This window comes from Podarcis gaigeae (assembly GCF_964106915.1).
Source record: "Podarcis gaigeae genome assembly, chromosome: 12".
Lineage (NCBI taxonomy): Eukaryota > Metazoa > Chordata > Lepidosauria > Squamata > Lacertidae > Podarcis > Podarcis gaigeae.
The window spans coordinates 46,444,357-46,465,371 of NC_139688.1; the positions used below are offsets into that span (position 1 = coordinate 46,444,357).

General features: G+C 43.7%; 1 protein-coding gene across 1 annotated transcript in view; it reads left to right on the forward strand.

Annotated features, from left to right (window-relative positions):
• Positions 1 to 21,015, forward strand: part of LOC310828278 (collagen alpha-6(VI) chain-like) — a 79,572-nt gene that overhangs the window by 52,678 nt on the left and 5,879 nt on the right. The window contains exons 23-35 of the mRNA XM_083705465.1: positions 2,322 to 2,384; positions 4,012 to 4,074; positions 5,689 to 5,751; positions 6,845 to 6,907; positions 7,918 to 7,968; positions 10,825 to 10,860; positions 11,088 to 11,150; positions 11,849 to 11,911; positions 13,066 to 13,101; positions 14,394 to 14,430; positions 17,579 to 18,072; positions 19,991 to 20,081; positions 20,184 to 20,855. Of these exons, the coding sequence (XP_083561591.1) occupies positions 2,322 to 2,384; positions 4,012 to 4,074; positions 5,689 to 5,751; positions 6,845 to 6,907; positions 7,918 to 7,968; positions 10,825 to 10,860; positions 11,088 to 11,150; positions 11,849 to 11,911; positions 13,066 to 13,101; positions 14,394 to 14,430; positions 17,579 to 18,072; positions 19,991 to 20,081; positions 20,184 to 20,855 (1,795 nt within the window). The remainder of the gene's footprint in view (positions 1 to 2,321; positions 2,385 to 4,011; positions 4,075 to 5,688; positions 5,752 to 6,844; positions 6,908 to 7,917; positions 7,969 to 10,824; positions 10,861 to 11,087; positions 11,151 to 11,848; positions 11,912 to 13,065; positions 13,102 to 14,393; positions 14,431 to 17,578; positions 18,073 to 19,990; positions 20,082 to 20,183; positions 20,856 to 21,015) is intronic.

Below are 21,015 nucleotides of genomic sequence, written 5' to 3' on the forward strand. Positions count from 1 at the left end.
GCTCTGGTTCAGGTGGTAGGGATGGGAGAACGCTCTCGCCATCCCTATGTGAAGGGCATTCCGTTAAAGGAATCCAGGGACTCGATGGTTTGGTCAACCCCTGTGAGGGGGTTGTGCCCATGCCTGAGTCCAGGGGAACATTTGGGTGGCGGAGTTAGCCCGTTCCTGGCTTTCCGCTTATCCAGGTGTTCACCCTTGGCTGACCTATGCTGGAACCCTGGGACAGCACTACCTGTATGGCAGGGAGCTAGTCGAACCAGAGCCTATGCAACCAATCACTTTCTGTAATCAATAAAGTTGTGGCCTAAATTCTGCCAAAAACCAAAACCAAAATTTGAATCATGTGTGAATTTATTTAGGGGGGGAGGTTTCTGGGTCTGAACATGCAATTAGCAATTCTCTGAATTTTGCAATGCAGTTGTGCAGCCAAGTAATGTTCACCAAAAAAAAGGCATATTTTAATGAAAAGAAACATACAAAAACGCATTATATTAAGGGAAAGTGCTTTGCAAAAATTTGCATGTTGGACAACATTGCACACGCAACAGTGTATATTAGGAGACACACTAAAATGTTGCTGAATTTTCATGTTGACTTTAAATATATATATATTCAGATTGATATGGAAATGTGGGGCACAAGACCGGAAAAGTAAGAAACCGAGAGAAATTGAAATTGACAGTTACGCCCAACCCTAGATGGGCTCAGAGTTGGCTGGAGGGGGAAGAGTCTAATGAAGGAAGTGTGAGTGTCTGCCTTCTGGACAGAGTCAAAGAGAAGAAATTCAAAGGACGCTTGTCCAAAGAAAACAAGAGAAGCTTTTTAATCTCTCTTCTACATTTTTCACTGGTTGTAAGAAGCCTAATCTTATCCCTGCTGGTTAGCAGGCAGCATGATGAGGTGTTGGGGAGAATAACGGACAAAGTGGACATTTACTAGATATGTAGCGTGCCACTGCAAGTCGAGATTTTTTCTTCTCACTTAATCACAGTATTGTCATGTGGGTTTCTCAAGACAATACGCAATTCAGTCTGGCTAGTTCAGATTGAAATGCGTTCTATTTTCCTGTTAAGGCCCCCTTGAATCCCTCCTAAAAGAATAAAGACACCACAGTCTTATTCATAAGTAACAAAAAGAATGTTTACTCACAATCAGGCAGAGCACAGTGTGATCTCTGCAGGCAGATGTCAGGGAACTGCCATCGGCTCTGGGGCGAGAGGGAAAAAGCCGGATGGATTACAGAGGACCCCCCCCCCAAAGATCGTGGGAAGCAGCTCCTCCTCAGCGGAGGAGAGTAAACACGCCTCCAGTGGAGAGGAGCTTCAGGGCTCGGAGGAGGCGAGGCGCTGCCAGGACACCTTGCCCGGGCAAAGCGGGGAGGGGAGAGGCCCTCCGTTACCCACGCCCTCCTTGCGCAGTAAGCTTTTGTGCCAAGAGGGGAGGCGCAGACTGGGCACCAAGAAACTACTTTGCTGGGGAAGGTTTAAGGACCGCCCACTCACAGATTCTGCCAGTGAATGAGCCACCCATTGGGAGAGTGGCCCTCTGGACAGATAAGTTTATTTTGGCATCAAAAGCAAGGCTTCACAGCCGAGCAGGGAGGCATTTGCCTGCTTGCTCTCGAGCAACCCCTTGGAACCCTAACAGCAGGCTTTAGGCTTGAAGTTCCAAACATATACAAACAGGTTTGCCCCATAAGGGAGATTTACCTAGTGACTGCAGGCTAGCAGTCCAGCAGTTCACAGGACAACAGGAAGATGGAAAAGAGAGAAAGAGGCAGCATGCCTTGGCCTTTTACCAGGTCTGGAAAGGTCACACCCACCCACTAGTCACATGCAAGGAAGGATGCTCCAGGCCAGGAAGAACAGGAAGTTTCGACTGGCTGGACCAAACATTCCCTTGCATGTCTACTCTAGGAAAACAAGGAATGTTGTACTTGACTGCTCCCAGTGGATTACATCCCGCACATCTAGCCCTTCCTTCTGCATGTTTTTCATGAGCACCAATAGGTGGAAAGCATGCACTGGATAGAAACATGGAAGGCACAGACTCTCCACTTTTGCTGATATCAAGGCCTGTGAACATGCCTATGTGCCAATGTGCGCACATGAGATCGAGGAAAGCACAGCTCTGTGGGGCCCTGTTAAAATCCCCCGCATGAGATTTGCATCCAACATTACTGAATCTAAATGACATTACAGTGTAGCATGAAAAATTGTCGTGGTTTTTTTAAGTCATAGAAACTAAGATGGGGAGGAAGTAAGATCATTATCATACGCACTGGGGAAAACCAAAGCCCAACAAGAATGTTCTTCTTTCAGGGGAAAAAAGGAAACCCTGGTCCCACAGGTTTGGAAGGAAAACAAGGCTTCGAAGGCCAACAGGTGGGTATTAGCACTATTCAATGTGTGTGTGTGTTGAGGGAAAGGGTGTAAATAAATGGAAAATCACATAGTTTGAATGCAGATGATCCCAGGTTCAGTCATTCCCATTAAATAGATCAGGTAGCTGTGGGTCTCATAGGTTGTGGGTGACATTTGTGATATATCAGTTTGCACTCTACCTTCTCTGTCTATGTGTAAAAAAAAAATGTGCCTGCAATTGTCAGGGATTCTGCTTGTCTCATAAATCAGTATATTAAACACACACACACAGAATAACATTGCACAAAGCTCACTGAATAATTGCCCGGCTAAATACACAGGTGTGTAGAACATGGTATAGAGAAACCTTGAGAATTTGGCATGAGAGCTTTTTAAAGGGCAAGTGGTACCAGTGTATACTGTTCTTAAGATATTCGCTCTTTAATTATCCTGCCTTTCCTCACCAAGACGCTGAGAGCAGCAAGCACTTAATCAAATATTTAAAATGTCTAAACACGTTCAAGAACTTCTTTAAAAAGAGCGTCCCTATGCCAAATCACCAGATTGCTTTAAAGCTTGGGCCAGAAAGAACTTAAAGAACATCATCTATGTGTGTACAGGGATAAGTGTATTTGGAAAGACTTAACTTTGAAATAAATTTGATTGTGTGCCCATCTTCCTGGACTGTGTCAAAAACAACATATAATATAATAGATTCTGGCACTAGCATGGCTATATATATATATTACAAATCTGTCTGCTTATGGCTTATGCTTATTGCAAAAAAGCCTTCCTGGCTTCCCACGTTTCCCAGTTTTCAAATTCATATATGTTTCTTTCTTTTTTCCCAATTTTTTTATTGATTTTCACATTTATCACAGAGAAAAAAGAAAAACATTACAAAACACAGAACAGAGAAAAAAGACACAAAAAAGAATTATTACTTCAAATCCCTAATTTCGTTACATTGATAACTGACTTCCTCGAGTCCCCTCTAACTGAATTTCATTATATCACCTGTTTAACAGTTCTCCAAATTCGTATTTCTAATAATATTAACTCCTTTCATTTACTAACCTCTTATCCTTTATTAATGTTCTAATCTTTAATATTCACAGGCACATATTCTTATTCTACCCCTAAGCCTATTAATATCTTCCAAGAATTTTCTATTTATCTTATATTACAATATTTAGCTAAATATTCTCTAAATTTCTTCCAATCCTCTTGTATGTCCTCGTTATTCTGTTTGCAGATTCTTCCAGTCAGGTCGGCCAGCAAACAAAAAGTCCAACATCTTCATCTGCCATTCTTCTATTGTTGGTATCTCTTGCGAATTCCAGTTTTTGGCTAATAAAAGTCTTGCTGCTATAGTGGCATACAAAGACAGCCTAACATCTTTTTTGGCAATTCCAATCCTGTTATTCCAAGTAGAAAGGCTTCTGGTTTCTTAATGAATGTATTTTTCAACATTTTTTTCAACTCATTATAAATCTTTCCCCAGACGTCTTTCACCTTAGGACTCGTCCACCACATATGAGAAAAGCAAATTCATATATGTTTCTGTTTAGTAGCATAAAGTTAATAAGCTTTCAGGTATGCATTTGGGTGAATTTACCAGACTTCTTTGATGTAATTTGTTTTCCAGGGGACAAGTGGAATTCCTGGTGAGAAAGGAGAGAGAGGACATTCAGGAAACAAAGGTCTTCCGGTAAAATGGCCTCATGCATATTTCAATAAGATTCATCTTTCTTAATACAGTGCTTTTCAAGCATTCTGAAGCGAGACCCGTCTGTGATTTCGAAAACTCAGCCGTTTGGGATACACTTATAAACAAGCTCTTCCTTTAGAGGCTGGCTTTTTTCTCTACAAACAAAAATAATATAACATCAGTAGTTAACAATGAATAAATTTTGTATTGTATTTTTCACTATTCATGTTGATATCTCTTTATATAAATAAAAACGTAAGGATGTCATCACACAGCCCCGGTTGAGGGATTTGCATGGAGTCAGGGTGGGGGCAGGGAAGCAACATTGAAGGTAGGTTGCACAACGGCAATGGCCAAGGCATGGAAGTGAGAAGGGAGTGATTCTGCCATTGTTTAAAATTGCCACTTCTTTCCTGGAGGAGCAGGGTGTTGGTGAATGGAGCAAGCGGGGGCACAACCCCTTGTAAATCTATATAGGAAGTATATACATGAGTAGACTTAACTGTGCCGTACATGGAGAGAGGTGTCTCTTAAAAGAGTCGGCAGTGGTGTATGGTTGGCCTGATGGAACAAAAAATTCCCTGAGAATGGGGTGTGGGGTGGGGAGGCCTTTGTGTACTCAGGAACATATCAGACTGGCTTGAGACATTTTGTTCCTTGTAGCAAAGGACAAGATGGAGCCTCCCGTTCCATGGATAGAATCTGACTAGGCTTGCAATTGAATCTGATTTCAGCACTGGCAATGAAATATCCTCCGCTGTGCCTGAAGCCAGCAGGCTCCCTTAGGAGGAGCAGAGCAGACTAGTTTTAGGGAATAGGGGTACTGCTGCCAATCTCTGGCATTTGCCACTTGACTCACTCTGCCTAATGGTAGGGCTGGCCCTGGCCAGGATGCATTTGTGGGTTGTAATGGACGTGGTGGCACTGAGGTCTAAACCACTGAGCCTAGGGTTTGCCGATCAGAAGGTCGGCAGTTCGAATCCCTGTGACGGGGTGAGCTCCCGTTGCTCAGTCCCTGCTCCTGCCAACCTAGCAGTTCAAAAGCACGTCAAAGTGCAAGCAGATAAATAGGTACCACTCCGGTGGGAAGGTAAACGGTGTTTCCATGTGCTGCTCTGGTTCGCCAGAAGTGGCTTAGTCATGCTGGCCACATGACCCGGAAGCTGTACGCCGGCTCCCTCAGCCAATAAAGCTAGATGGGCACCGCAACCCCAGAGTCGGCTGCTACTGGACCTAATGGTCAGGGGTCCCTTTACCTTTAATACACAGTACAGGAGACACTGTCTTCATAACCAATGGCAGCAGGTGCTACAGAGATAAAGTACCGCAATGAGTATTATTGAAAGGTTCCACACATTACAGAAGATAAGAGTTTCTTTCTTTCTTTCTTTCTTTCTTTCTTTCTTTCTTTCTTTCTTTCTTTCTTTCTTTCTTTCTTCCTTCCTTCCTTCCTTCCTTCCTTCCTTCCTTCCTTCCTTCCTTCTCTCTCTCTTTCTTTCTCTTTCTTTCGTTCTTGTTCTTTTTCACTTTCTTTCTTTCTTTTTCCTTTTCTCTTTCTTTCTTTCTTTCTGGTCAAACTTAAAAAGCTTGATATAATGTTTGTTTTCTTTTCAGGGAAACTTGGGAATCCCAGGCCCTAAAGGAAATCAAGGGAAACCTGGACTAAGAGGAAATGAAGTATGTTTTCAAATGTCTGCTATTATTTTTTCTACACAAAGTGTAAAGTCTGCTCATACAGTATATACATCAGGTGTGACTAATGTGCAGCCCTCCAAATGCTGTTGGATTATAACTCCCATCATCTCTAAACACTGGTTGTATTGACTGGGCCTGATGGGAGTTGGAGTCCAACCACAGCCCAAAGATTAGCCACCCTGCTATAAATGATAAGGAGAAAATTTCCCAATAAAGATTCTCCAAAATCTTTTTTTCTCTCTGTGAGGAAAAAAAACCCTTAGCATTTAAATTAGGTTTGCTAACTATTACTTCTTTTTTGACAGGAGTTTTTTGCCATTATGTGTTGCATGACAAAAACAACAACCAGGCATTGTTTTTTCCTGTTATCAGGAAAAATTGTGCCTGTCGATGTTTTCCTTCTATGCTGCTGTAAAAGGCACAGAGCTTCTGCTCCTAAAAAGGCAATATTTAATCTGCCTTTATTCAAATAAATAGTCAAAACAGACTTTACATAGACGGTGGCTGAGCCAGTCCCTGTTCAAGGCAAAGTTTGTGCAAATATGTGTATTTCATAATTCACATTTTTTTTATTAGGTGACTTATGAACTGAACAAATAAACAACGAAAGAAACGAGTATTAGTTAACAGTGAAAGAAAGTCTGTGAATTCGAGTCTCTAACTGATAAATCCCAAATTACCTTAAGTAAGGAAAGGTTAATCCCACTCTGGCTAAAGTACACAGTTTATCTGTTTTGGGGGGATTGTGGCCAAACACAAATTACGTTGCCAGTAACTAGGGCTGCCATACGTCCTGATTGGCATCCTGGATTGTTTTTTGGAAATCAGGCAAATGTCCTGGAAAACTGTCAACAGAGATTAAATTCCTTAAAAAAAAAGCTTTGGTTCCCCTAAAAAAAAGAGAAAAGCACAAGAACTCTGTCCTGATTTTTACTTTTGGAGCTACCAGTAATTATTTCTCAGGGAATGTTTGCTACATATCTCATTCTCTGTTCTGATCTTGATTCAGCAACTTTCCATTTTGGTGCACTCCTTTGGTTCTCATATACAATGTTGTACTCAATTTGCCCAACAGGGAGAACCTGGGGACCCTGGAATGAAAGGACCAGCAGGCCCCCGTGGGCCACAAGGAAGGAGGGTTTGTAATTTATGTTCATCTTACTCAAAGGGCCTGACTGAAAACCAAAAGTGTTTTGGGCTCAAAGGGTGATGTGAATTGCCCCATGTATATGACGGTAGGGAAGAAATGGAGGCAGTGAGAGATTTTACTTTCTTGGGCTCCATGATCACTGCAGATGGCGACAGCAGTCACGAAATTAAAAGACGCCTGCTTCTCGGGAGAAAAGCAATGACAAACCTAGACAGCATCTTAAAAAGCAGAGACATCACCTTGCCAACAAAGGTCCGTATAGTTAAAGCCATGGTTTTCCCAGTAGTGATGTATGGAAGTGAGAGCTGGACCATAAAGAAGGCTGATCGCCAAAGAATTGATGCTTTTGAATTATGGTGCTGGAGGAGACTCTTGTGAGTCCCATGGACTGCAAGAAGATCAAATCTCTCCATTCTTAAGGAAATCAGCCCTGAGTGCTCACTGGAAGGACAGATCCTGAAGCTGAGGCTCCAATACATTAGCCACCTCATGAGAAGAGAAGACTCCCTGGAAAAGACCCTGGTGTTGGGAAAGACTGGAGGCACAAGGAGAAGGGGACAACAGAGGACAAGGTGGCTGGATGGTGTTCTCGAAGCTACCAGCATGAGTTTGACTAAACTGCGGGAGGCAGTGGAAGACAGGAGGGCCTGGCGTGCTCTGGTCCATGGGGTCACGAAGAGTCGGACACGACTAAATGACTAAACAACAACAATATGATGATAGCCAACATGGTGCCTCTAACTGCCATTAGCATCAGCCAACATGGCCAAAAGTCAGGGGCAAAGGAAGTTGTAATCCAGAAACATCTGTCCCTGGTGTGTATGATGCGGTGTCAGAAATCAAAATACCTTACCACAGAAAGTCAAATTTGTGACTTCCACAACAGCCCAGCCCCAAGTTCACGACAGAACAAATATGTTTCATACACACTTTTTAAATATATTCTCTCAGGAATTGACCACCCACTTTTAAACATATCTTTTGCTTGTCTGCCCTAGGGGGATGAGGGAATGCCTGGTTATGGTGAAGAAGGAAAGAAAGGATCAAAGGTAATTAATTTTTTTTAATTAAAAAAACCTATAGATGAAATTTTGAACTTGTTTTTATGCAGTTTGGAATTACTCCCAATTAATTAGTGTGGATTCCCTTAAAAGGTAAAGGTAAAGGTACCCCTGCCCGTACGGGCCAGTCATGTCCAACTCTAGGGTTGTGCGCCCATCTCACTTAAGAGGCCGGGGGCCAGCGCTGTCCGGAGACGCTTCCGGGTCACGTGGCCAGCGTGACGAAGCTACTCTGGCGAGCCAGCGCAGCACACGGAAACGCCGTTTACCTACCCGCTAGAAAGCGGTACCTATTTATCTACTTGCACTTAAGAGTGCTTTCGAACTGCTAGGTTTGCAGGAGCTGGGACCGAACGACGGGAGCTCACCCCGCCGTGGGGATTCGAACCGCCGACCATACGATCAGCAAGTCCTAGGCGCTGAGGTTTTACCCACAGCGCCACCCGCGTCCCTGTGGATTCCCTTACATGAGTGCAAATGTCATTATCATCAGTAGAACCTACAGAGTTCATAGCTTTGGGAAAGGAATACTGCCTGGTGTTAAATTGCTGCATTAAATTCCTGTTTTGATATGACTGGGGAATCCTAATCCAAAAGGGTGCAGTTCTGAGTCCCACAGTTTTCAAAATGAGCATATAAGGATCAGATATTTACCGTATTTTTCCTTCTATAACACACAGATTTTTTCTTCTAAAAAGGAAGGGGAAATGTCTGTGCGTGTTATAGAGCGAATGTGTGGTCCCTGGAGCCGAAAAATCATGCAAAAATCAAATCGCGGCGCTGCACGCTGCACGGAGAAGCGAAACCTGAAAAGAGGAGGCAGCTGCTTTCCTGCATTCTGCCTCAGGGTCTTACTGCCCACCCTCCTCTGTTTCGTTGCTGTGTTTGCTGAAACGGAACAAAGAGCAGGGAAAGCCCCTCCCCTCCAGGCAAGCTCCGGTGCTGCTGGGGGAGAGGGAGAGAGAGGGGGGAAGGGAGAGAGAGAGGGGGGAGGGAGAGAGAGGGGGGAGGGAGGGAGGGAGGGAGAGAGAGAGAGAGAGAGATGGCTGGCTTGGGTGGGGGGAAACTTTTGCCTTTCTTTCTTTCCTCCCTCCCGTTAAATCCCTCTCCTGCATTCTTAGCCAGCTGCTTCTCTGCACACCCCTCTAATGTCCCTTCTTTGTTTTTCCTTCGCTCCCCACTTAAAATGTGGTTACAAAGCATGGATCCTCAGGATCTTTGCATTGGGTCACCCCAAATTCACCATCAGATCACATAGCATGTCCATGGCTACAGCCTGCACCAAAAAAATCACGCACCCACTGTTGCCTGGGGCTGCAATGGTGCAAAAATGTGGTTAAAAAGCATGGATCCACAGGGATTCTCAGGATCCTTGCACTATGTCACCCCAAATTCACCATCAGATCACATAGCATGTCCATGGCTACAGCCTGCCCCCCCAAAATCACGCACCCACTGTTGCCTGGGGCTGCAATGGTGCAAAAATGTGGTTAAAAAGCATGGATCCACAGGGATTCTCAGGATCCTTGCACTATGTCACCCCAAATTCACCATCAGATCACATAGCATGTCCATGGCTACAGCCTGCCCCCCCAAAATCACGCACCCACTGTTGCCTGGGGCTGCAATGGTGCAAAAATGTGGTTAAAAAGCATGGATCCACAGGAATTCTCAGGATTTTGGCATTGGGTCACCCCAAATTCACCATCAGATCACATAGCATGTCCATGGCTACAGCCTGCCCCCCCCCCAAATCATGCACCCACTGTTGCCTGGGGCTGCAATGGTGCAAAAATGTGGTTAAAAAGCATGGATCCACAGGAATTCTCAGGATTTTGGCATTGGGTCATCCCAAATTCACCATCAGATCACATAGCATGTCCATGGCTACAGCCTGCCCCCCCCCCAAATCACATACCCACTGTTGCCTGGGGCTGCAATGGTGCAAAAACGTGGTTACAAACCATGGATCTACATGGATCCTCAGGGTCTTTGCATTGGGTCAGCCCAAATTCACCATCAGAGCACATAGCATGTCCATGGCTACAGCCTGCCCCCCAAAAATCACGCACCCACTGTTGCCTGGGGCTGCAATGGTGCAAAAATGTGGTTACAAACCATGGATGCACAGGGATTCTCAGGATTTTTGCATTGGGTCAGCCCAAATTCACCATCAGATCACATGTCTGTGGCCACAGCATGAAGCACAAAAATGATACATCCACTGTTTTATTCAGAATGTTTTTTCCCTTGTTTTCCTCCTCTAAAAACGATGTGCGTGTTATGGTCAGGTGCGTGTTATAGAGCGAAAAATACGGTAGTTATTGGCTGAAATCTAAAGGGCTTCTTTACATGCAAGAAAAGGAAACACATAAGCAATTTTAATAAGTGTTGTTTTTTTCTTGTGCAGTTTTCATTATTAAGAGAGAGGTGCTGTTTTTCAAACCAAACTGTGCTTTTCTTCTTCGTGAGTGGGTGGATGGTTTTAAAACTATGTGTATATATATATATATAATGTTGGGAACTAATTTTTACTTTGTGAATGTTGAATGTTGAACTGTGATCTACAAAGGTTGTGCATGAATGAACTATGCTTGCTTGGAATAGACTAGAATCTCTTTGTCACTACAAAAACCATACCCCATTTTTTAATTTATTAGCTTTTTGCTCATATCTCGAAGTGATAGCATTTTCCTGTTACGTTTCGTGATTGTTTCCTTCTGTGCCTTAAGTTTACGCCTATCCTCGGTTTTGTTAACGTTTTCTTGATTAAAAAATAGCAAAAGAAACATCCGTCTAGGATTTTTTACAATGTTAATTACAAAATATATATTTAAATTATAGGGAGAAGAAGGCTTCCCAGGAGACATTGGAGTGCAGGTACCCATGAAACATATATTCTGAGGGCCAAATCCCAACAAGAGATTCAATCCTAATGCAGTCATTATTAGCATTTCTGGTAATAAATTGAACTGCTTCCCAGTTCAGTGGCCATAGTGATGTCTATCATGGGAAGGTGAATAAGAAGGATATCTTACATTTTGATTTTTTCTTTCTTTGCTAGGACAGTCATTTTTACCTTCTTTGTTTTCTATTCAATTCAACAGGGTGAATGTGGAAACCCAGGCCTTCCTGGGGAACCAGGACCAAAAGGCGTTAGGGGAAGAATGGTATGGCGAACAGCAATTTGAGGGTGTCATTTTAAATAGTATTATTGATTACTTTAGTTCTTACATGCCCCTCCTGTAGTAGTTATTTTTCAGCCTCTGGGAAGATGGGATTAACAGACCCTCCAAGTGTCCCTATTTTCCAGGGACATCGCTGATTTAGAGAAGCCGTCCTGGTTTCTGATTTGATACTGGAAAGTCCAACTTTCCCTTAAAGGTAAAGGTAAAGGGACCCCTGACCATTAGGTCCAGTTGTGACCGACTCTGGGGTTGCGGTGCTCATCTCGCTTTACTGGCCGAGGGAGCCGGCGTACAGCTTCCGGGTCAAGTGGCCAGCATGACTAAGCCACTTCTGGCAAACCACAGCAGCGCACGGAAACACCGTTTACCACGTGTAGTGCCATGTGTAGAAACATCTAAAATCCCCCCACTATTCAGGCCTAGCAAAGAGCTGGCTATGACCAAGGAAAGCATCCAGATTTAGTATTTGTTTCCAAAAGAGATGGCGAGCTCTGTCTGTGTATATATTAGTACTTGTTCAGCTGCTTTTCTGACGAGCTTTCCCTCCTTAATATAATACTAATTGGGTGCCATTTCTGATGCTGGGAGGATCCTTGTCTTCTGTTATTTCTAGTGAATATGCAAATGTACCGTCTTTTTGATGTTGTACTTGAAACAGATTGTCTATGTAACATTTCTAGGGTACTCCAGGATTGAAAGGTGAACCAGGTGGCCCAGGAGCCTTGGGTCCTCCAGGACGTCCGGTATGTTTTGTTCTACAAACACATGCTGCCTTATATGCATCAGAAGCAAGTCTAACTCTCTGAGTTGCTAGATTTCTAATGCGCTCGTCTTCTCAGGCCTATGAGGTGATCTGAATTTTAGTAAAGTCGTGCTCCCATCTGCAGCCAACGGGGGCTCCTTAATGCAACAATTCCCATGATGCTGGTGAGCCACTTAGCAACTTTGATTTCATCAATTCTAGAGGAGCACCTGTGCGCTTTCGGAATCAGCGGCATTCTTGTCTGATAGGTCTTTTCTGAACCGCCAAACCACTTTCAGAAGGCCTTGTTTGGGAATTTTAATTCTGTCCCATGACATCTATGGTGTGGAATGCCATGGGACTCAACTGCCGCCCACTTCCTGCTACCTAACATTAATATGAAAGCAATAGCAGAAGCTGGGGAGAAAATGGTTTATATCAGTCAATCAAGTAAATGCAGCAGCTGTTGCTTTAAACCAGGGTTAGGTAAAGGTAAAGGGACCCCTGACCATTAGGTCCAGTTGTGGCCGACTCTGGGGTTGCAGCGCTCATCTCGCTTTATTGGCCGAGGGAGCCGGCGTACAGCTTCCAGGTCATGTGGCCAGCATGACTAAGCCGCTTCTGGCGAACCAGAGCAACACACAGAAACGCCGTTTACCTTCCCACTGGGGTGGTACCTATTTATCTACTTGCACTTGATGTGCTTTTGAACTGCTAGGTGGGCAGGAGCTGGAGCCGAGCAACGGGAGCTCACCCCATCACAGGGATTCAAACCTCCAACCTTCTGATCGGCAAGCCCTAGGCTCTGTGGTTTAGACCACAGCACCACCCGTGTCCCAAACCAGGGTTAGAAGGCATTAAAACAAACCATGGCTAATGTTGACCTTAGGGTAGGCATAAAGTTATGTTTGGAGAATGCTGTAGAAGGAAGGGAGAAATTTGCATTGGTTAGAGAAGGTGGAAAAATGCAAGATGGGGTATACCGTGGTTAAGAGATCAGAAAACGTCGCACTTGCCCTTGGCTTATAACATAGATGGCATGGGCTCATATGTTGTGGCACCAACAAGACTCTTCTAACAGAAAAATGCCACCAGCTGTCCAAAGTAACCTTCGGTTCAACTTATAGTTCTCTGATCCCAACCTTATTCTTCTAGGGTCCAAAAGGCGAGAAGGGTCTGTCCTCATTTTCGGTACGTATACCTGGAATGCAGTATTTATGACGTGTGGGTGTTTCCCCCTTCCAGCCTTGAAATGTAGGTCTCTTTGCAATCCTAAGGGATTGCAGGATCCACTTTTGTTGCTCACCTGTCACTCCCCGCACCGCAGGGATATGATTTCAAAGTGAAGAAACATGCATAAACAGTAAAGACTATTCCAAAATAAAGATAATGTGAGCAATAATTAGGAACATTAATTAAGAGCCTGCTGGATCAGGCCAATGGCTCATTTAGTCCAGCTGGTCAGCCATCGTGGTTAAGTAGCTATGAGAGCCTTAACCTCTGTGAATTTGTCTAATCTCTTTTAAATCTATTCAAGTTGATGCCCCTCACTTTCTGTAATAGGAGTGAATCCAATAGGTTAGCTGTGTCAAGAAAGGCTTTCGTTTATCTGTCCTGAATCTTACATGATAATAATAATAATAATAATAATAATAATAATAATAATTTATTTATTTATACCCCACCCATCTGGCTGAGTTTCCCCAGCCACTCTGGGAGGCTCCCAATCGAGTGTTAAAAACAATACAGCATTAAATATTTAAAACTTCCCTTTGGGAAATTCAGCTTCCTTGAATTTCCCAAAACTTGGCTGGATTTAGGTTTGATGAGGCCCTAAGCTACTGAAGGTAATGGGGCCCTTTATATGTCCAGCCGTCCTTTTCGCTGTTTTCTGTGTTGAATATATGCTATATGGCAATTTATGGACCTAGTAGGTATCTAAAGCCATTTGCACATAACAAAATATGTATTTTATCAAATTTGTTTGTTTTTTATCTTATATTTTGGAAATATACATCCAGGTTTTTTTCCTTTCATTTTTTGGGGGGCCCCCAAGGGAGTGGGGCCCTAAGCTATAGCTTGTTTAGCTTATACATAAATCCGGCACTGGCTCTAGCGTTGTGAGAAAGACAGAAAAACCTTTTCTCTGTCAACTTTCTCAATGCCATGCCTAAACAATTTATACAATTTGCAACCAGAAAGAACACTCCATAGGACACACCCACATAATGTGCCTTAAATAGGCATTATCAGCATCGCAGCACCACATGTATGAGATACGATAGCCTGAGTGATGAGAGCTACCTTGGGCTTATGCAATGAGCACCCTTACTGGGAGGGATTTAAACTTGGGTCTCCCGAGACCTGATTCAACACCCTAATAATTACATATTGGCTCTCAACTTGCACTTCCTGCTTAGAAATCATATATTTCTTCTGCTAACAGCATATCTCTTTTCATTTTCATTCCCATCCTACCCCAGCCTTGTGAACTCACTGAGTATCTGCGTGAACACAGCCGTAAGTACTGCCCGATTTTGAATTTTGATACCGAAAGGAGGAAGAACATCCTATACAGAGCCTGGTTAATATATTGACCACTTGCCTGCAATTATAATAAATAGTGGGGCCGAAAACCCTGGTTGGTTGGTTCAGTTAACAGTTTACAAAGGGGGATCCTCAGGCTAGCGTTGTTGTTGTTGTTGTTGTTGTTGTTTAGTCGTTTAGTCGTGTCCGACTCTTCATGACCCCATGGACCAGAGCATGCCCGGCACTCCTGTCTTCCACTGCCTCCCACAGTTTGGTCAAACTTGGTAGCTTTGAGAACATTGTCCAACCATCTCGTCCTCTGTCGTCCCTTTCTCCTTGTACCCTCGATCTTTCCCAACATCAGGGTATTTTCAAGGGAGTCTTCTCTTCTCATGAGGTGGCCAAAGTATTGGAGCCTCAGCTTCACGATCTGTCCTTCCAGTGAGCACTCAGGGCTGATTTCCTTAAGGCTAACGTTGGCATGATGCAGTCTCATGTTGAGCTATGATATCCCAGGCAGTCATGGCGCATGCAAGTCATTCCTGTTCAAAAGAGCTTATACCACATGACTTCCTGGGCAGCCAAAACCATCTAGTCAGGGTGGGCTGATTGGCAGTAGCGTGGCAGGGTTAGATCTGGGAAGGTGGGCTCCTGGGTGATTCTCTTGGGCCTTTGGCACTACATAAAGCTGCATAGTATGTAAATCAATTGCCAGCCCCAATATACAGTTTTGTAGTGTAAATTTGAGACTGCCCACCAAAGATCCCCTTTTTATACCATGGGATACAATTTGATGTTTGAAAGTTGGCAGGGGGCGGACTCTGATCATCACATAAAAGCAAGTGCACGTTAATTTAATAATTGTATCTATTTGTTGTTTTGGATTATAATTTCCCCTGTATATTTCTATTCTGCAATCTTTACCTATTGTTGAAGATTAGGGATTAATTTATTTTGTGATTTAAATTAACCTTATTGTGGTTTGAGGACCCAATCCCCCCAAAGTGGAATGAATACACGACACGTGATATAAGGTTAATGGGCAAGAAAAGGCCACAACTTTATTGATTACAGCAAGTGAAAAGGTATTGGCTTAGGCATTGGATTATGTCAGCTGACTCCACCCCCTCAGGGAGGGGTGAATCTGAAACAAGGGGGGTTTATTCACCAGTAGGTGGAGCCTGTTGATGCTAATTCAACTATAGGCTCTCCCCTGATGTCACCGAGGGTCGTGCCATGGCCTCCCGCCAAGCAGGCATCAGACAGAATACACAACCGCCAGATTCCTTTAACGGAATACCCAAAATTGAAGGCATAGGCAATGGCCACACCTAGCCCTTCGACACCACAACACATTATTCCAATGCCTAACCTACCCACCAATACCACGAAAGTTGTGATGATTGCTACGAGGTAGGTGAAAAAACCAAAAAGCCTAATGCCAAAAGGAAAAATTCCTACCAGCCCCCCCGGACAACCAGGGCGACCAACCTAAGGTCCATAGCAAGGCCAAGGAAAACTAAGACCCTGAGCTTGAAGGGAATGGAGGGTGGGTGAATCGCGACGAGACGACGAAGAATGAGGCCGAGGAGGGGCTGGCACCGCAGCATTTAGGCTGCTGTACACGCCCCCTCGGAGGCACCTGGTCGGGTGCCTGCCAAGGGGCGTGGGCGCCAGCCAAGTGAGTGGGAGGCAGGGGGCTAACGCCCCCTGCTAGAGGCGGAGCTCGGGCTCCCGCCCACAACCACAACCCCTCTCTTCCAGGAGGAGAGTCTTTATCCAAATACATAGCCCTCCTGATGGAGGCAGTTTAGGGAAGGTGTGCCATTAATAACTGTGCTTTTCTCTCTTTTAAAGTTTTCAAGGGAATCTAATTTGGAACCATATCTTTTTCTTTCCTCTTTCTGTTTAGCTTGTTGGACGGGTGAGTATCAAACCAGTTGTTGTTGTTGTTGCTCCACTTCCAAACCAGTGCTTTATAAGCATTGCTCCGAATGGCAGTATTTGCAGTGGCACAATTAACCTCTTATCATTTCTAGGTAGTAATAATAACAAATAATAATAATTTATTATTTATACCCTGCCCATCTGGCTGGGTTTCCCCAGTCACTCTGGGCGGCTCCCAACAGAATATTAACAACACAATAAAACATCAAACACTAAAAATGTCCCTAAACAAGGCTGGCTTCAGATGTCTTCTAAAAGTCAGATAGTTGCTTATTTCCTTGACATCTGATGGGAGGGCATTCCACAGGGCAGGTGCCACCAACGAGAAGGCTCTCTGCCTGGTTCCCTGTAACCTCACTTCTCGCAGTAAGGGAACCGCCAGAGCTGAACCTCCGAGGCTGAACGATGGGGGTGGAGACGCTCCTGTTTAGCGCTTTAAAGGTCAGCACCAACACTTTTAATTGTGCTTGGAAACGTACGTAGTGTGTGATCCAGGCTGAATTAAGCCTATTTTAATCCCTAATAAAAAAATTCCTTCCAGTAGCACCTTAAAGACCAACTAAGTTAGTTCTAGGTATGAGCTTTCATGTGCATGCACACTTCTTCAGATCCCTAATGATTTCAATAGAACAGCCAAACACTTGCTTACATCTCTCTCATTAAAACAAATGGCGTTTCTCAAAAGTATTGATATTTGATTGGATGGTGCCCTACATCAATGCAAACATTTAGGGCATCGTTCAGCCAAAATGCATACATTTTTTGCTTTCAAAATTACAGTATTTTTTGCACCATAACACTCACTTTTTTTCTCCTAGAAAGTAAGGGGAAATGTCTGTGCGTGTTATGGAGCGAATGCCTACGGATGGCGGGGGGATCTGCTGCAGTCGTGAGCAGAGGATCCATGGTTCCCCTTCCTTCCCTCCTCCGTGGCTCACTTTGAAACAGCAAAGGGGGAGAAGAGCCGCTGAGTGGGATTTTTGCATTGGGCTACCTCAAACTCACGGTCAGATCACATGTCTGTGGCCACAGCATGAACCACAAAAGTCATACATCCACTGTTTCGTTTATAATATTTTTTTCTTGTTTTCCTCCTCTAAAAACTATGTGCGTGTTATGGTCAGGTGCGTGTTATAGAGCGAAAAATACGGTATTTTTAACACGCTACTCAATACCTTATTTTGCATTCTAGGAACATTGGAGTGCCCGGTATATCCGACAGACTTAGTATTTGCCTTGGATATATCTCAAGACACTACACCCCAGATATTTGAGCAGATGAGAGAGATGGTCGTAGCAGTTGTGAACAATACCCAAATAAGGGAAAGCAACTGCCCAGTGGGAGCCAGAGTCGCCATTGTGTCCTACAACTCCAATACTCACTATCTGATCCGCTTCTCAGACTTCCACAACAAGCAACGTTTGCTGCAGGAAATAGCTAATCTTTCTTACCAGAGGTCAACGATCAGACGGGACACTGGTGCAGCCATGAGGTTTGTGGCCAGGAATGTTTTCAAGAGAACTCTCCCAGGTGCTAACATGAGAAAAGTTGCTGTCTTCTTCAGCAACGGCCCACCTGACAATGGAGATTCTCTCAGCACCGCAGTCCTGGAGTTCAGCGCCTTTGACATCCACCCAGCGGTCATTGCTTTTAAAACTATCCCTAGCATCAATCGTGCTTTTGCGGTAAGAAACTATTGCCCCTTTCTTCCTTGCATTCAGAACTGTCTCTTTTATATATATAATTTTTATTAGTTGTAACATATAAATTATAAAACATACCACAAAACTTCACCACTTATACAATATTTTTTTTGGACTCTGATGATCCACCGTTTTAACCCCTTTTTATGCATTTCTTAAGTTCATATTGCCTTTAATTATCTTAACTAACCATCCTCCCCTTAGTCCATTTTTGCAATAGTTCCAATAATTCTCCTCACAAAACTTCTTGCAAACCTACAAACATAGTCTGATCATCACAAATACTTTTCATATAATCTATAAATTTACTCCAGTCTTCCGTGAATTTCTGGTCCCGCCGATTACAAATCCTTCCTGTTAGTTTATCTAGTTCTGCATAGTCCATTAATTTCATCCTCCATTCTTCTTTCGTCGGTAATTCTTCTTGCTTCCATTTTTGTGCCAATAATATTCTTGCTGCTGTTGTTGCATATAAAAACAATTTACATTCCTTTCTATTTATGTCACTTCCTACAATGCCCAGTAAAAATGCTTCTGGTTTCCAGAAGCATTCGGAACTGTCTCAAGGGCTTCACTGCTCATTGGACCTTTTAAACATCGAGGGAGTTTTACATGTTGGACCGTTTGCAATGAGTGCTGCGCTGAAAGTCGCCCTTTGTTTTTGTAAAACTCCCCACCTGGCACCTCCATACAAGCGTCCGTTTGTTTTGTCGCTCTTTTACTGGTGCGAGAAAATCTCTGTGAAATTTTTTGGGAGAATGCTGGGGTTTAAAAGGGCTGGACTGGCATGTTTCGCAGCTACCTGTACCATCCAATAAGCCCATGAGAGGATATCATCATGACGTTACTGTCGTTGAATTCTACTCAATATTGACCCAGAGTAGATTCCAGTGTATAGTTAGCAGAGTAAAAACTTAAACACATTGCAGGATTCCCTCAAAATAGACCAGAGGCAATTGTATTTCATTCCAGTAGAGCTTTACTGCTTCTGAAGGCAAATGAGCATAATGGTCACAAATCCACTATATTCAGGATTGGCACTGTCCATAAGAAAACCAATTACAGTACACTTAAGTTAAACTTAACTTATAATAAGGCTAAAACCTAACACTAAACATACAGTGGTACCTCGGGTTACATACGCTTCAGGTTACATATGCTTCAGGTTACAGACTCCACTAACTCAGAAATAGTGCTTCAGGTTAAGAACTTTGCTTCAGGATGAGAACAGAAATCGTGCTCTGGCAGCGCGGTGGCAGTAGGAGGCCCCATTAGCTAAAGTGGTGCTTCAGGTTAAGAACAGTTTCAGGTTAAGAACGGACCTCTGGAACGAATTAAGTACTTAACCCGAGGTACCACTGTACTATGTACAGAACACCACACCAGAAGGAAGAGAGATAGAAAGAGAAAGTGAAACCCAGGCTATTTCTGGCCTTATTATTATAGTCAGCTTGACCTTGACAGAAGAGATAAGAGAGCCAGTTTATGCCAGCTGTTCTCAGCTTCCCAGAAGGGCTAACCCAAATATCATGACCTTCTGCTTGTTTCTTTCACACAGAGAAGCTTAATAATAATAATATCTTTATTGTCATTGCCCCCTCTCAGGGACAACGAAATTACTTGGCTGCTCCATCCACCCAGATAGGGCACTCCACTCAAAATCAGAACAACTATAAAAACACTAATTAAAACAATATAATCCAGAACCCTCTTGAATTAATTAGAATAGGAAAGATCTCTACACATCAGATCAATACTTTCTGCACTAAGAAACGCAAACAGGCAGTTTCACCCTCCTGGGAGCTTTCTGGGAAGCATGGGCGAGAAAGGGGGACAGGATCACAACTCTCACCATCTGCCTGATAAGTTATACATCTATTTAAATCTTTTATTCTTTCAGATAGATGACACAGGACTGTTTCAAGTTATTCAACCTGGGAGAGATTATACTGCGGCCTTACAAAGACTTCAGTCGTGTGCACTTTGCTATGGTGAGAGCACATGAAAACAGCATGCGAACCAGACTTCCATCCACAGTTTCTCTTCTCCCCACACATATTGTATTATTAAAACAACTGTGTTTCCATTTCCAGACAAATGCAAACCAGATAGCTTTTGCTTCCGCGCTGAAACCCTCCGTGCTCGGGGCTATGTGGACGCCGCTTTCATTTTGGAAAATTCAAGGAAAATAAGCCCGGTGGAATTTCAGAAACTGAAAGATTTTCTAAGCGCAGCGCTCGACAGCTTTGACATCTCTGCTGAACCAGAGACCTCTTTGACAGGGGACAGGGTGGCTGTGCTGAGCCATGCTCCTCTAGAATTCAGGCCCCGCACCCAGAGGAGTCCAGTAGAGATCGAGTTTGACTTTTTGACTTACGGCAGTAAACTACGAATGAAGAGACACATCCAGGAGTCTATCCAGCAGCTAAATGGAGTGGCTGCTCTCGGCCATGCCATACAGTGGACTGTTAGCAACATCTTTTCTGAAGCACCCAACCAGAGAAAATACAAGGCTATCTTTGTTGTTTCTGTTGGAGAAACAAGTCGATGGGACAAGGAAGTGCTGAGGGATGCAGCTCTGAGAGCTAAGTGCCTGGGCTACGCACTCTTTGTGCTTTCATTAGGAGATGAATATGACGACGTGGAAATTGAAGAACTAGCAAGCCTGCCCCTGGAACATCACTTGGTGCAGCTCGGACGAATTCACAAGGCTGAACTTGGATATGCAGTGAAGTTTCTGAAGCCATTTCTACGCCTCCTTAAGAGTAAGTTGCAGATAGGTAGCCGTGTTGGTCTGCCATAGTCAAAACAAAATAAAAAAATTCCTTCCAGTAGCACCTTAAAGACCAACTAAGTTAGTTCTAGGTTTCGTGTGCATGCACACTTCTTCAGATACACTGAAACAGAAGTCACCAGACCCTTCTA